The 17,215-nt window shown below is 33.1% G+C and overlaps 1 protein-coding gene across 1 annotated transcript in view; it reads left to right on the top strand.

Moving 5' to 3' along the window:
• CSMD1 (CUB and Sushi multiple domains 1) overlaps positions 1 to 17,215 on the top strand; it is a 1,073,346-nt gene that overhangs the window by 739,050 nt on the left and 317,081 nt on the right. Inside the window, exons 9-10 of the mRNA XM_062489724.1 lie at positions 4,371 to 4,495; positions 5,698 to 5,819. Coding sequence (XP_062345708.1) covers positions 4,371 to 4,495; positions 5,698 to 5,819 — 247 coding nt within the window. The remainder of the gene's footprint in view (positions 1 to 4,370; positions 4,496 to 5,697; positions 5,820 to 17,215) is intronic.

Below are 17,215 nucleotides of genomic sequence, written 5' to 3'. Positions count from 1 at the left end.
ATCAGAGGAAAAAGAGAAAAAGAAAGAAAGAAAAATAAAAAAGAAATAAAATTACTTCTTTTCACCTCTAGGGGCTAGAAAAAGAAAGAAAGAAAGAAAAAAAAAAAGAAAGAAAATTACTTCTTTTCACCTCTAGGGGCTAGCCTGTAAATTGAGAGAGAAACGGAACTAAAATAGTTTTGGTGAAAGAGGTTCAAAGACCCAAAACGTGTGAACACAGACATGCAAGAGCTCAACAACAAATTTCCCAACAATGCTAAAAATACCAAGAGGGAAAACCCAAAAGAATCTTAAAGCCCAAAGTACATTTTAAGATATCCAAGGGAAAGCAATGTCAAAGAACATTGTAAACCACAGGTAACTATGTTTTGAACACAGTCTCTCAGGAATGAATGTGGGTTAAAGGTATCTTTAATGCCTGGATCTTACTTATGAGCAATGCTTATGCTCACTAAACTGACAGGGTGAGGCTGTTTCCCTCCCTCCTTCATCCCATCCAGCCTCTTATAATATTTTCATTTCACCAAGTGAATCTTACTGTTCATGGAGATAAAGGAATGCATAAGGTGCTCTACAAGCAGCATCATGTAACATAAGATAAATAAAACATTGTGTATACTTTGATCACATTAATTGTGTGCACGTTTTGGGCCTCCAGTTCTGAATATTATTGGAGTAAAATGATACAGTTCGTTTTCCACCTACATGTTCTTCATTATCTGAAAACTCATTATGCAACAGGTACTATTTTTCATGTACTTTAAAGTTTGTTAATATCTCTTTGAAACATATCCAGCTTAAAGTTAACTTTCTAAATCTAGATGTACATTTAAATAGAAAATTTTGCTGGAATTTGGTTTTTGTTTCTCTGTAATGACAAATCAAGCTCTTCCATTGGAAAAGGGGAATAATATTTGCTGCTGCTTGCATTTCTCCAATGTAATAAAAGTACTCTAGAGAGTAAAGAAAGGCAATGTGTTTTTGTTTTGTTTGTTTTTTTTGTTTGTTTTATTTTTTTTCTTTTCTAAGAGGAAAGTATAAACACCAGAAGGAGCTATTGTTCTTGTCAGGAGAATGACAACTGTGAATATTAATCTGAACAAAAAACATGTGAAAATGCACATTATTCAAAATCTTTTCCAGTCTACTGAAAGACAAGTTATAAGCAGGACTGATCGAGAGGCAGAGGGTTTATTTTCAAGACAGCCTGAGACCAAACTGATTCAATGATGACAAGTTCTTTGAAAAGGGTTTCACTCTTTTCAGCATAATAATGGCATTCATTCTAATATCATAAAGCAAACAAAAAGGTATTGAAATCTTAACCTTTTCATTCTGTCCTCCTGCCACATTTCTACTGTGTTCATCTCAGGAAGTAGGGAGATGGTTTTCAGTGATTTTAAAACAACCCATTGGATATTTGGATTCATTTTGGGGGAGAAATGGCAAATCAGACTTGGCTAGAGTAATGAGAACATAATTAATACAGTTTTAAGGTCAATATCACATTTTATATTTATGTGAGATTGCAAACCAGTAGATTGTTCAAATGACATCTGAAATGGATTTAAATAATACCATTTTAGCTCGTCTTAAATATTGTATGGTATGTGTGGTAATGTGAAAAAGCAGTCATTTTCCACAGTTTCACCGACACTTCTAAAACAAATGGCTTTTAAATTTCCAAAAGAGATTTCAAAAATTAAATTGCTTTTTTTAAAAATAGTATTTAATAGTATTTTTAGTATTTTTTAAAAATGTCTTCTTCCAGTCAAATTCTAGACTTCTTTATAGTCCCACAAATTATGTTTTGATGGAGTTCAAATTAAAAATAGAAAAAGGAAAAATGAGGAAACATTTCTTCCCCATGTTTAAAGTTTACAGAGAGAAGTAAGAAAGCAAAACACAAGACTTCCAGTGCCCATAGATTTGCTGTGCGACTAGGGAGGTAGAGAAGTAAAAAAAAAAAAACAACCAAACAAACAAACCAACAAAACCCCCCAGCACAATTGAAAACGTTAATTGTTAACTAGTGGATAGTAAATGAACCAGTAATTTTCTTTAAAATCACATATCAAACAAGCTATAAGACATCTTCAAAAGAATGTCTCCTTTTTAAATGGGAAACTGTCAAGCTTAATCAATGGTGAGACTCAGAACTTTGGATGTGTGAATAGTTTTATTGCAAAGTGTGATTCAGATGCATCCTCTCTCCTAAGATACTTATTTAGATCCACAAGGAGTTTGGAGTACTTTGTGTCCCTACCTTGCTTTCTAATGTGACAATTGTTGTGTGTTTATTCTTTATTGTGTTGTATTCAGCATCTTTGTGACCCTTAGTTAGTGTTCAGACATTTCAATATATTACACCCATAGTGTAAAACATGTGAAGTTCACACTAATTGTCCTTAGATCCTTAGATTCAAGGTATTTTCAGAGCTTTAGGAAGAAAACCCCAACCCTCTGTAATACATACTTTGCAGAATAGCATTGAAACAAATAGAAACAGCATAAGTGTATAGCTTAAGTTAGTGTATAATGTTTTATGCATACATTAATAAAAACATTAAAATTATTACTGCAATGATGAAAACCCAGTCTAAATAGAAAATCTGTAACTTACTTCATTAGACATAAAAATATTTATATTCTTTCTATTCATTTCTCCCCATGCCCTTACATCTTTCTGGAGGAAATATTAATCTATTTTATTAGTATTATAAATTGCTGTTGCTGAGATCCAATAATTATACACTCCATGTTTTTTGTGCGTGCATAGTTGTGTAATTCTCCTTATATGCCTTGATAGTAGCAAACTTGAGGAAAATGTTGGTTTTCACATTACTTCATGAAGCATTACCCCTGTGGGATGGTCTCTATCTAATATGATTTTTTAATACTTTAGTTCTCAATTTGTGTTTATCACTGCTAGGCAACAGCTTGGTTTTTTCCCACTATTTCCTTAGAAAAAGAAATACAGAGATCCTAATTTTGGAAAATAAGAGAAAATGCCATTAAAATAGGCGTTTATGGCATAAAAATATCAGATTGAGTAATATTTTCTTTACCATTAACATAAACTAATTTTTATTAATTTAAAGTACTTATTTAGAAAAATATTTGTTCTCTTTTTCTGAGGGTTTTAAGAATAGTCTGAAGATTATGACAAGTGTAAAATAAATGCAATTTTAGAAGCATATTACTCTTCAGGAATTTTATGCAATTTGTAGGGATAATGGAAGAAAAGGGGTCAAGAACAAAGTGATAGGAAAATCGGTTTTTAAAGCTTTTCTAGATCTGAAGCATCATACTGAAATGTTAAAATTAAGCAAAAAACAAAAAAGGAAGAAAAAGAAAACAATCATATTAAAATTTCCTGGGAGAGTAAAAAGGACTATAGAAACACATAATATCGATTAATAATATATTTAGTGTTTGTGAGATTCTCTGAGAAACTAAGAAAATATTTTTCCATGAAGGGTGGGAATAAGCTGGGTGATAGTGAATGGCATTATATGCAGTTCTTCACAGCACAGTTTTAAGCTTCCTGACTGCCATATAGCAATCCCCTGGTGTTCAGGACTCAATAACTTACAGAGACTAAACTGAGAAATCTGCTTCATTGAGTTCACTTAGTTCACGACATGAAATATCAAATATAGATTTTAAAGTGTAAGAAAATGAAAACCAGAACCAGTTAATTATGATGGGGAACAAAAAATGTCACAAATAATAAATGGAGCCAGATATGTAAATACTGTTTAAGAAAACTGTCATATAGACCACAAGTGTATACAGCTTTTGAAAATCTTCATAACAATTAGGCAGCATAAATAATTTCAAAGATACACATTTTAGTTTTACAAGTATAACAATCAAATTTCAGTCCTAAAAAATGTTTAAGAGGAAATTTCAGCAAGGTTGGGAATATGTAATGAATTATTGCCATTGATTGAAGTTAATATTTCCTGGCTGTATGTGTTGAAATATTTCCATATCTAACTGTTTATTCTCTCATTTGAATAAACATAGCAATATTGAAATTCTTCATTAAATAAGCTCTGTTGCCTGAAAAAACTGTTTATTTTCTTAGATAAAAATATTTATCGATATATTCCCTGAATTTATACTGTAAAAGAACAAACTTAGTGTCACAATTTTTTTGTATGCCTTAAAAGGTGGGCAAACTGAATAATAGACCTTTCCCTAGAGTATACGTTGTTTTTTATTAATACAATATTGATGGAGTAGAATTTTGTGCCTGGATTTTTGTTTGGATCTTGAAATATTGGCAATATTTACATTTGTTTGACGATGTTGATATTAAAATATATTTAATTTCTTCATTCTTTCTCACCTTTTTCTCCTAGGGTGGGTGCAAGTGTACAGTTTTCCTGTGAAGACAATTATGTGCTGCAAGGTTCTAAGAGCATCACTTGTCAGAGAGTGACAGATACACTGGCTGCCTGGAGTGACCACAGGCCAATTTGCAGAGGTAACTGCTATTATTTGGAATTTTCAGTGACGTTTGAAAGGGTAATTTATAGTTTCTGCTGCTGTGAAACTCAAAACTAAGAAAACTAAAACAGGGAGCTATATTTCCTATATATGCATATATCTGTTTAAAAGTGTACAAAGATTTTTATGTAGATTGAAGCATACAATCAAATGTGTAGAAAAGCATCAGTTTAGGGAGCTAATTTCCTTTAAATAGTTTGAATTTCACTTAATCTTCCTTTTGTCATGATAAACTTACTTTCAATAAAAGTAGTTAGGTAGGAGTATGGTGTTTCTTCCTATATTAATTCCCAAATATGAGAGTCTCACCATCATATTATGTTCCTATCAGTGCCAGATATTTATTTAGTCCTGATTTTTTCAGTAAATTCCTTTCTGTTCATCTGTTTTGGTCCTTTTAAAATAAAACCTGACCTTCTAACTTTGTTCTAAATGTTTTTGTGTCTAGACCTCTTTGCTTTAAATTCTTGCCCGGCCTGCTTTTATGGAGGAACAGGGGAATTGACTTTTTGTTACTTTGTGTGTTTTCCCATTGCAATCTACTGTCTGTAATAAACCACAGAAAAGTATATAAATACTGCCAAAGTACATCAGAAATGAGGTGTGTAGGAAAAAATAATTATCTCTATGTACGGAAATTTTTATCTCAGTAGAAGAATTATTTCAACTTGCACATTTAGATTGTACATGCCAATGAGAGCCTTGATCCTTGAAAAGTGTTCACCCTATTTTCTCCTAAAACCAGAAAACCCAGCCAGGATAAACAGGGCAAACCACCACCATTAACTGGAAAAGCAGAAAGAAATCATAAAAACTGTTAGAGACACTTCTATTGTTATTTTGAGATAGATCAAAATGATTCTCCTTGTACAGCCAAAATCTTACACCAGAATACCAGTTACCAGGGCAGCAAATGATATTGGTTTAAGAAACACTGGAGGATTTGTAACACCTTAACTTAAACTTTTTTTTTTTTGTTCAAGAATGAGCTAAAACATAATTTCATTTATATAAAAATAATATACTTCTCTAGAAAGTTTTCATTACCTAGTTATAATGCAATTTCATTTTATTTTCTCCTGCTGCCAGAAGTTGTTAATGCTGTGGCAGTTTTATAATATTTATTTTGAACAGAGCATCCTGTCTAAAGCAATCTGGTTTGTTGGTTATCATTTTTAGCTAGAACATGTGGTTCTAATTTACGTGGACCGAGTGGCATTATCACATCACCAAATTATCCAGTTCAATATGAAGACAATGCACACTGCGTGTGGGTCATTACATCAACTGATCCAGAAAAGGTATGCTTTTTCTTTTGTCTCAAGTGAAACGGTAGAGTTTTGGATTTGTCTTAAAAATATCTCATACATATTTTTACAAATGCATGAACACATGCAAGTCTGTATGTTCATTTACACACAAAAAGGAACCGTAGAGTAGAGTTATTAAAATACATTGGGCATCAGAGGGAAGAAAAGTAGCATATGTGAAAATGCCCACTCAGAGTAATAAGTCTAACCTAAAATTTTCAAGTTTAAAATACATTCTTAAATGAAATACAGAAAACCAGAATCAAAATTCCACATTACTAAATGAGTAAATAGTGAGTTTTTCATGTTGTGCCTTGATACTTAACCACTGTTGAATCTTAAAATAATTTCTTGGCATAAAAACTGGATATTGCACATAAGTATTTTGACAGGTGTTAGTTGTTTTCCAACCTACATAATTTCTTTTCAATCTACTGCTTTCCAGTAATGATTCTTAATACACAACTGTGAATTAGTAATCTAATTATGCATAATATAGTGGTCATAACAGAATATTTTAACTGTTTTTCTGCAAAATCAGTAAAGGACGGAGACCCCCTGCCTGTAGGAAAGAAAAACGTAGTTAAAGAAGTACTTTACTTATATTGTACTTCTGTGCAATAAAATGTTGAATAAATTAATTACATTATGTCAGGGAATGTGCAATCTATATGTACTTTCATAAATACAAAGCATGCATTTACTTTGCAGCTTTTTGGAAGACTGTATTCTTGACTTCTTTAAAGTAGTTAAGGAAAAAATATTTATTTTACCACGAATAATTGAAAATGCTTAGCTGCAGAAAAGATAAATTTGCTGTACACTTTCATAGCATATTTTTGAGATGTAAATACTATTTCTTGGTGACGTTAATTAATTTCACTTTTTTGTTAAAGAGGATTCAGTGTGACTCAGTAGATATATGTATTCCGGAAAAATGGGCAAAAGTACAAAACTACTATATCAAGAAAGATTTTATTGTAGTGGGACTTCTCACTGATCAGAAAAAAGCTGTTTTTCAGTTTCAAACTGAACTGTTATATTTTATTTAGAATAGTCATTAGATACTAATATTTCTCTTGGAAGGCCTTTGACTTGAAAATCATTGCATTTTATTTGAATTTCTTTGCATTTTTGAATATAGAAAAGCATTTAAATTATGAAAAATGCATGAAAATTTAATCTACTCAAATTTATGTTCGGTTGTTGATTTTGCAAAACACAGTATATTTCTGTAAAGAGAAAAATTAAATGTGCGTAAAAAAATAGCTAAATTCCTGCTAATAGAGAAGAGTATTGGCATCTTGATGCTTTCTTTATTCAGTTAATTTTATTTTTCCTCCTTGAGTTTTCAGGAATTTAATTAATCAGTGTTTTTCATATTTATAATAAAATGAAGATTTAGCGATAGTAGTAGAAAAATTGGTCCTGTGCTATTACACTGTCCAGTGTAAGTTTTCTGTGGAGACCCAAATTTAGCTATGAAAAACAATAACCCCCCATCTCCTCCTACTACTAACACACAAGCTCTCTTCATTCTATATGTATCATTCTCGGTGAATTTAGTAGCACAGATCTTAATGAGATTGGTGAGGATTAATTTATTATTACATTTGCTGGACTTGAAAAAGCACTACTCTTAAGCAGTGTTTCATGGGGAAGTTTCTAGTTCATCAGGCACAAGAATAAACAGGAGGAATTGCACACCCAGATAAATTAAGTTATGCTCAAAATCAAGAGGTCTGAGTGAACACTTGGAGCTTTCACCCAGAAAAAAATCAACACTGGTTACATCCAGCTGTGTGCAAGGTTGAGACACGCTAACAGACACTGATAATCACAGCATGAGAAAAAGAGGCGTAACTTTTAAGTCTTTCATTTTCAACAGCATGGGCAATATTGAATGAGTTGTCTTTTTACTGGACTTGAATTTGTCTTGCAGTGCAACTGAGGAAGAATTGTCTTAATTTGATGTCTCTTGGAAAGACTGTAGTTGCTTTAGAACCATGACGATTGTAAATGCGATGTCTTAAAATCAGACTTAGTTAAGGCTTACAGTATTGTTAGGTTACTTTCACATTAAGTCTACATCATCTTTATCAGTATTGGGATTTCTATCCCCAAACAACTGCATCTGGAGTTAATACACACCCTTTCAGTTAATAAAAGATGTGAAAGAAAATCCCTTTACTTTACAGATTATCTGATTGAATGGAACACTACTTCTTTTTAAAAAAATCTTGCTAGCATTTTGAAAGCTATGAACTTAAAAAATCAATTACAAAAATAATTTCTAGGTTTCCAAAACAATGAAACTATTTTATGATATGCTGAAAGTTTTGCAGATTTTCACTCTTGATTTTTCTTGGATTTATAAATGACAGAACTCTTGATAATCCAATTGTGTACTAAAGGTCTGATTTTTAAATTGCTTTGAGGTATCTACTCTTTTGACTTGCAGATTTGAAAATATTTATCAGAATTTTAGAGTCCTGTTGCTTTCTTTTCTAACGAGGCAGATAGCTCATGGCACATTGTTACTCTGTATTTTAAATTACTTTTGACTTACCCTAAAAGTGAATTTGTAGCCTTTTATGAGGTTAGATTGCAAATAGGATTTTACAAGATAGTGTTTTCTTTTACCATAACATTCAGTGCAGTTTGAAGAGGATAATGCAGTTAAAGAGGTTTCCTAGGAGGTTTCCTTCCAAAAAGCCCCCCAAAAAACAACCCTCCCCCCAAAAAAACCCCAAATAAAACCAAAACCAAACCAAAAAAGCCCAACAAAACAAATTAACACCACCCCCAAAAAATCCCAAACTCATAATAGGCTGGAATATTTTAATATACATATATATATATATATGGGCACAATTTGCAAATTTTGCATTCTAATGCTGGCATGGGGTCAGATTTTTAATGGCAACTCAAAATGAAAACAAATTTCAACATCCCATAGAGACAGGAGCATAGTTCCAGGTGTTAGCCAACTATATAAAGTTCATCTTCAGGTAAATGTTTTTCAAAGATTTATTTGACTTTTTCTGAGTAACACAGAAATTTAAATTTGAGTCTTCTCTTCAAAAGTATTCATGCTTATTTTGAAGAATTTCTTCCTAAACCCTTTGTTTCCTCTGGATCACACTATTGTAGCTTTTGATCAGCATCCCACTGAGTCATTTATTAGACTTTTCATGCTTGCAAATACAACTTTATGGTGCTCTTCTGACTGTAAAGAATGTGCTGTAATTCTTTACAACTCTTCATTGTTTTAGTTCTTCAGTTGTGCAATTTCTCAGCTTTCTAGAATCTGTTACTTTGAACTCTTTTGAAAGCTTACTGATGTGTTCTCTTTACCTCCTTTTTACTGTTGGTATAATCTCATTAGATTATGTAATAACCATGCCTCTACCCCTTGCTGTTCCAACTCCTTCTCCAGACTGTGGATACTTATTGCTTTGGATTTCCTGCTGCTTTCATTGTTTTATGGTAACGTTGCAAGGGCTCTGTTTTTCAGCCCCAGTGTCTATTGAACAGGAAGATTTTTTGCATTATTGCATTGTTGCTTCAGCAATGATACCTAATTTTGCCCAATATTTTCCTGACTGATTGCTGATTGTGGTATAGTAGATGTGCCATGGGCTGCAATATTGCTAAGTTTAATGACCTGGTAAATAAAGACCGTGTCCCAATTACAGGGATTTTTATTGAAGGATGTACTTTCTGCACTGCACAAAGAACAGATACATTAAGTATTTGTTTAAGCCTAGCAACTTCCTTCTTCTGTACAAAGTAAAAGTTATTCACTACAATCGCCTCAATTGAAGATATTTAATTATAGTGAGAGTGGGAAACTTCACATACAGTTTTATGGGTCTGAGCTCTCAGGTATTTGTATAAAGTTGGATTATGCCTCATTATGTTGGTATAAAAATATGTTGGTAAAAAATGCTGTTTCTGATTTATTGCCTTGCAAAGCACATAGCTGGGAAACTTCAAGACAACATTTTCGTTCTGGAAATCTTTCCCCAGTTGACACTTGGGGAATTCACATTCTGTTGATTTTGAGATAATTTATATTAAAATAGCTCATTCTTGCAATATGGTCTAAAATAGAAGTTTTACTAGGTAGCATATGATAATATAGAGGGGGTTTGAGTGAGATTATCTTCTTGGATTCATGGATTGTTTCAAAAGTTTCTGGTACTCATACATGATCTGTTAGTGACACTGGTCTTCCATAAAAGTAGTTTATGCATATGTAATACTCTACAATGATTTCAGAACCGGTGTTTCATCTAACTATGAGGCTTAATATTAGAATGGGATTTTGCAAAAGGTGTTCTTAAGTAGTCAGTTTTTTCACATTTTCATTATAGACAAGGTTCCTGTCCCTCCAAATGGCTAATCAGATCATCCTGCCACACATAAAAGGAGGTTGAACATCTACAGAACCTGCAGTGTAACTATACTCTGAATGGCGAAGATTCTCTTTCTGAGCACCAGATATCTTACTCTTCAGATTATTACCATAACCCTAAGAATTTCTTTTTATCTGTAGAATTTTCCTCTCTTACTCTATGTCAGTATTTTAAGTTGTAGACATCTAGAAGATCAAAAATATGATGATCTAAGACATACTTTCACTAAACTTTTGTGTATTCATGGCAATGCACAGTTTCATGCTAATGGTTTACTCAGTTACTACTTCACAATTATTAGGATTTATTTAGTAGAGTGAAGGACAGTCATTGAGAATTTAGGATTGCCTCATTTGTACATCCTGTGCTACCTGTAGATTATACAAATACAGTAACACCTTTCTGAAAGAGCAACTTCCCATTACAGGTGGAAAAATGAAAGCAATTTGTGTTCTCATTCCCTTCATATAGTGTTAAATCTTTGTGCCATCTGTGAATGTATATGCTTTAAATTTTAACTTATTTATTTTTTTATGTGCCAGAATGGCGTCTTTGATTATATGGCATCTTTGACAAAGAATTAATACAGTTTAGAATTTTTTTTCATATATTCATGATGATTTTTGTTTTGTGTATACTTATGTGAACACTATGATTTTTATTAATAATGTTGATATTTCTACCTTTCAAAAAATCATGTGATATGTTAGGGCTGGAACAGAGGACACTTCAGAACACTGAAGATATTTAGAATGTGTGCTGCATGTCCAAACTCTGATTATACTTGACAGATGTACATCTGTCAAATAGTCAGTAGACTCAAAGCAGTGCTTCACCTCTTTGGAAAGCAGTTCACTATAGGCTGATCAAATAAATGAATGCTGCACTTTTCTTGCTCTTACTGTATCAGAACCAAAGGGGATTTAAACATTCAAAATTTCAGCCTGTAAGGTTTAGTATATATATATGGTGGTGTGGAATATAGTATGCTACTTTAGATGAAGGAAATCATGCACAGATTGAATGGGAAGGATCCCATAATGACCATATGTTGAATGAAATAATGTCACTTTGTACTGGGGTTATACCAGATTTAAGTAAAACTGTTGAAGACAATCTCTTCTACGTTACTACATCTGTTTCTGAGACTGACCCTTTTGGTGAAACTGATAAACCCAAATCAAAACCACTTTCTAAATCGAGTTTAGATGTCTCATTTGCAATTAATTGCATGAAATTTTGACTCTTATTTTTCTCAAACTGGGGATGGTGATGGAAGACATATGCATGGGATCAATACTCATCTCATGATGAAAGCATCCAAGCGCAAATTTCCTGCTACGCAGGAAAGTACTGTATTTCCTGGTTGGCAAGAAGAGCTAACTGAAGGAGCAATCTTAATGCCTCTAGTGTTATTTCCTGTGGTATTTACTTTATTTTTGTCAGGCGATTTCTAACATTAAGTGCTAAAAAACCCCAAACACTTAAGGTCATTGTCACAAATACGGGCTGACAGTTATTATTTCTTATTCCTTTCCTTCCTTCTGACCTTCCTTCCATGCTGTTTTTGAGCAAAGGAGACTAACTACTGAGCCTTATCTGTCTTCAGTATCTCATATTTGCTTTCAGGATATCAGCTAGATTCACACTACTGAGATTTAGCTGTAGGGTGTGAATTTTATGAGCCTCATATGGATCTAAGTATGACATATTGAGTTGGAAATAGTGATTTAGGGGAAAAAACAAACAGTAAGACTCCTGGAAAGAAACTATAGAAGCAAACACATGAAAGAATGGAAAAGCTGAAGAAGGAGACTTAGCAGTATATTTGCTGTGTTATTGTCTTTGATTTTACAGTAAGTCCATAATTCAGACAAGCAGTTGGAATGTATTAGATGGTAATGCAATGCTCAAAGCAAACAAAAATTTCAGTATCAAAAAATGTATCAACCAAAAACAACAAACAAACCAAGAATCAAAACTTTTGAAATTATCAAAATTATTTTTTTCAATAGAAAAAGGTATATGATTTTGAAAGTTTTAATGCATCTGGTTCCTCATGTCCTAATACCAGATTAAGGACCCTTTCCAAAGACAGCAAAATGTAATATTTTCACTGTGATATCCTTCTTCTGTGTCTGTTTGGGTCAGAATTACATAAATCCTTTATTGTGACTCTTTAGTTGAACACTTAATTCAGCAAAAGTATTTTCCTTTCTCATAGATATACTTTTCCAGACTGTGTATCTGAAAACTTCTTCATTATTTTGGCCTGTATCTTGCAAAACAAAACCGAAGACTATTCATCTTTGAATTTTTTTATTTTATAGCTAAAACAATCCCCTACTCAAAAAATACACCCATCCCCCTCAGAACTGTTTAACACTTTAGTGCCTTTTTGTTTTCCAATTACCAGAGGTAGTCTTTCAAGATTAAAAAGTGTGAAAATGGAACTAGATAAAAAAAATGTACAGCTTCACTTTCATCATTGGCATTTATTATTCAGCCACTGTCATATACATACTTCACTTGTTGCTAAGTGTTGGGTTGTTGCCTCCAGCTTTTTTCTTAGAGAATTTTATTAGCTGCTCATGCCCTGCGAATTCCTCCACTGTTTCCTTCCTCCCTTATGATTTGTCTTTTCATGTCAGTCTGCCTTAGTTTCTTCTTTTTTGCTGTTTTGATCTCCATCAATACATTTTTTTTTCTTTTTTTGGTTTAGCTTTAATCTTTTCTTCCTTTTCACTTTATATACCTTCAGAAAGCAAAAGATTTCTATCTAGTGTTTAGATTTAGAATCCTAATGATTTTCATCATTTAAATGGAGCTTAAAAATTGATAAAAGAATGGTCAGCTGAAATGTTAACTTTTAATTTTAACCAGAACAAAGCAATAGGTTTTTATTTATAGTTTCTTAATTTAATTACAATACTATTCAGCATAACAATGTACCAGTTGGTGTTGTGACATATTATTTCACACACACACACAAATCTACACTCAATTTCTCCATAGTAAAATGGATTCAGACAACTTTATTAAACAGAGAATCAATTAGTCTTCCTGAGCCACGGCTGAATATATTAGATATACCTAAATACAAGACACTTTCTTTCCACACAGTATAGAATTCAAATCAATGTATTTGTTATTATTCCTGAACATATACATACTCACACAAATAAACATTGGAATGTTTTACTTGCACAATACAAATATATAAACAGAGCAACATAAAATCATTACTATTGTCTCATTTAATTCAGGTTTGTTTTGTTGGGTTTTTTTGTTGTTTTTTTTTTTTTCTGACAGGAAGTACTCTTTACAGAGCATGCATCAAATGAGAACATTCTGCCACTGTGTTAATAAAACCTACAATTCAATCTCCACTTACTTTTCTTATCTTGTTTGTTCTAAAAATCATTTGTAATTCCCTTGATAAGAACTATTATGTTTATTCACTATTAAATTGTCGTCTTTATAACTCAAAAATATCAAGACATTTTCCTATTTTTCCTGGAATGTCTGTAACTATTGATAGTGTATCATACCTGAAAAATGTCCTTGAATTTTTTGCTTATATTACTTTTTTCTTTTGTATTATTTTTATTTTTCAAGTATTCTGCATAAAATATCATTGTACAGACACTGTGCAGCATGATAGGGTTGGTAATGAAGATGCCATAAACTCACATTTACTCCACAAGGAGGGAAGTGTTACAGAATATTTTATGTGCATATAGTTCTTTGTTACCTCACAAAGCACATTCATTTATGTTGTCTTGAAACACGAGTGGTTTGCTTTCTATGTGTTTCTCACCATTTATCTTTTCTTGTCGATCATTTATTGGGTACATTTTCTACTGGGAAAATGTCAGCTGATAACTTCTATGTGAATAATAGGAAAATCTGAGAAATTCACAGGTTGCATAGTGACCTGTGTGCATATATATAAGAAAAAAATAGCTTATTCTAAAAATGTTAATATTTTCTGATAATTGCTGCTGTCCCTTTCATATTGCTTTAGCAGTACTATAACTTTGATGCTGGTATCACATTAAATAGAAACCTGCAAATATTTACACAATAAATCTTTTAGGACTTAATTTAATGACCTCACTTTGGTGTAATACTAAAAAGGGGCTTGTATTTTTAAGTTAAGAACTATTGAACAGAGTAATAAATGGAGGACCAAATTACTATTAAGATGTGCAAATTGAAGATTTCAGGAAGATGGTGTTAAAGGGGAGGATAGATGTAGTTCTATTTATTGGAATTTTTACTTAGTCTTGAACTATAACAGGATTTGTAGTAAGTTATGATAGAATGAAAAGGTTTTCAAAGTGTCATGTGGCAAATTAGCCCCACTGGGGCTGATTTGATAGCTGAGATAACATGGGAAAAGTAAACTCCAAGGGTGCCTCCATAATTTGAAGTATTTATTTTATAGTGTACTGCCTAAATTAATTTTACTTCCTTAGAGTTTTTCTATCCTCAAATTAAACTCCTCAAATGTTATTGCCCATTTTAAGATGAAATTTTCCTCCTGGCTTTAATTAAGTAAAGAAAAGCTGGAATGTTTAATGTGACATGTGGACAATGAATTCATAAATCTAAAATATATATATATATATATATATATATATATATTTGAAAGGGTACTAATGTCTACAAAAGTAATGTTTTAAAATTTTGGGAATGTAAAGTAAATCTTTTGATTGGAGCTGTTTAGAAAACAAAATGTCACAAAAATGTGATACAACTTTAAAGTAAACAGAGACAAAAACTTCAGTCTTGAAGTGTGATCTTATCAAGAATCAAGTCAGGCATTAATGTACCTGCTGTATATTGTGAAAGATTACCATGCTAATTTGTCAGCCACTTGATCCAAGCAAGACATGGACAAACTTGAAATATGTTAGAAAAGTAGCAATGGCTCAGCAGTTGGTGGATTTATTAAAGTAGTTAAGAAGCATCACCATAGCCAAACCCAAGAACCTGGTCCTTCCTATCCTCAGCTTCAGCTGGCCTTCTTTGAGCATTGAGTATTTGAGCACTGATTTGATCTGCAGTACAGATAACAGACTCTTTACACAATCTTTCAAACATGTCTTTCAATTCAGCAGGTAATATCTAAAATCCCTTGAATTTGAGACTTAGTGTCTATATCTGTGAGTTGCATGCCTATGTGTTAGTCATTTTTTTAAGAATCCAAACTTGTCTAATAGTTAATCTTTGCAACAGCATGCAAAAGTTTAACTACCCTTTTAAAACATGCCTCTATATAATTCTAAAAATATCACCCATAAAGTTAAAAGTGAGAATAGGCTTTACACATCAGATCTACATGTGCTTTAATGCTAATTTACTGTACTAGAAAATAAGTGCTTGTTTATCACATCTTCAGTCATTACTCTGACTCTATGCAGATTTTTTTTTTTTGCATTAATGCCTTGATTTCAGCAGAAAGTAACGTGTTTAAAGATTTTTTTTCTCTTTCCTTATATTTTCCAGTACTGCTATGAGATAGAACTTGCATGGAAAATGCTAAGTTCAATTACTGGTCTCATTTCTGTATCCAGGGGAAGAATGGCTTAGACAGAGCTTGTCAGGAAAGCCAGACCATTTTCATGTAGCAATCATCTCAAAATTTTACTCTTCATTTATTTAATAGCTGTTATCACAGTTTCAGGCTCACTGGAAAGGTAACAAGTAAAGATCTTGCAGCAATTCAGGTGTTCTTCTGTAAAGAGACCAGAGGAGAGTGCTGGCTAGAGAGCAAGGAACCTTGCAGTTTTCTGTGCTGTGACACTGCCTTCATGATGGATTTGAGCAGCATAAACCAGAGTTCCTGAAACAGTGTTTAATCATAACATTGTGGGAAGAACAGTTTCACAAAGTCAGAGGCGAGTACATTCATATCATAAATGCAAATAAAACAAAAGACAAAATGTCACTGCAGGTTTGATTCTTGCTAAGATTTTGGACTTAGTAATTTTTGCCAGATAAATGTGTGTTGCATATACTTCTTTTTAAGGAGATTTATACCTTAAACTGAAGAGTTTGTCCCTCTGTATAATTTTTTTGATTATAGGCCGTGCTATTTTATTTTCCTATTTCTAGGAGAAAGTAGATATTTTTGCAGAATCACAGAACCATTGAATATTCTGAGTTGGAAGGGATCCCCAGGGATCCAACTCCTAGCCCTGCACAGCACCGTCCCCAAAAGTCACACCGTGTGCCCAAGAGCACTGTCCAAACACTTCTTGAATTCTGTCAGGCTGGGGCTGTGACCACTGCCCTGGGGAGCCTGTTCCAGTGCCCAGCCACCCTCTGGGTGAAGAACCTTTCCCTGATATCCAACTAAACCTCCCCTGACACAGCTTCAGGCCATTCCCTCAGGTCCTGTCACTGTCACCACAGAGAAGAGTTCAGGGTCTGTCCCTCCTCTTCCCCTCACCAGAAGCTGGAACTGCAGTGAGGTCTCCCCTCAGTCTCCTCCAGGCTGAACAGACCCAGTGACCTCAGCTGCTCCTCACACTTGAGCTTCCCCTCAAGGCCCTTCCCCATCTCCATGGCCCTCCTTTGGATGTTCTAATAGCTGGCTACAGTCTTTTGAACATTGTGGTGTCCAAAGCTGTGCATAGTACTCAAGGTGAGGCCACCTCAGTGCAGAGCAGAGGAGAATGATTGGGCAGCAGAATCTCCCTTTTCAGATTTTTTAAATGTGATGACCCTGTGTGGATTTTATATATTAGACATGGTCTGAGTCAGATTAAACTGGTGATATTGCAGAAGTTGTGCTTTCACATAGAGAGGAGGAACTTAGTCCAGTTCTTTGTTAAAAAAAAATAAAAAATATTATTGATCAGACTCTTGAAAATAAAGTAGAAATATATTTTTAAAAAATGGCATGTATCAATAGGATATCTTAGTGTGATTCTATACTAATTATGTTTCTTGTTT

This window comes from Cinclus cinclus, chromosome 3, assembly GCF_963662255.1.
Source record: "Cinclus cinclus chromosome 3, bCinCin1.1, whole genome shotgun sequence".
NCBI lineage: Eukaryota > Metazoa > Chordata > Aves > Passeriformes > Cinclidae > Cinclus > Cinclus cinclus.
The sequence above is the reverse complement of the archived record's forward strand: the minus strand, read 5'-3'. Positions and strand labels throughout refer to the sequence as shown.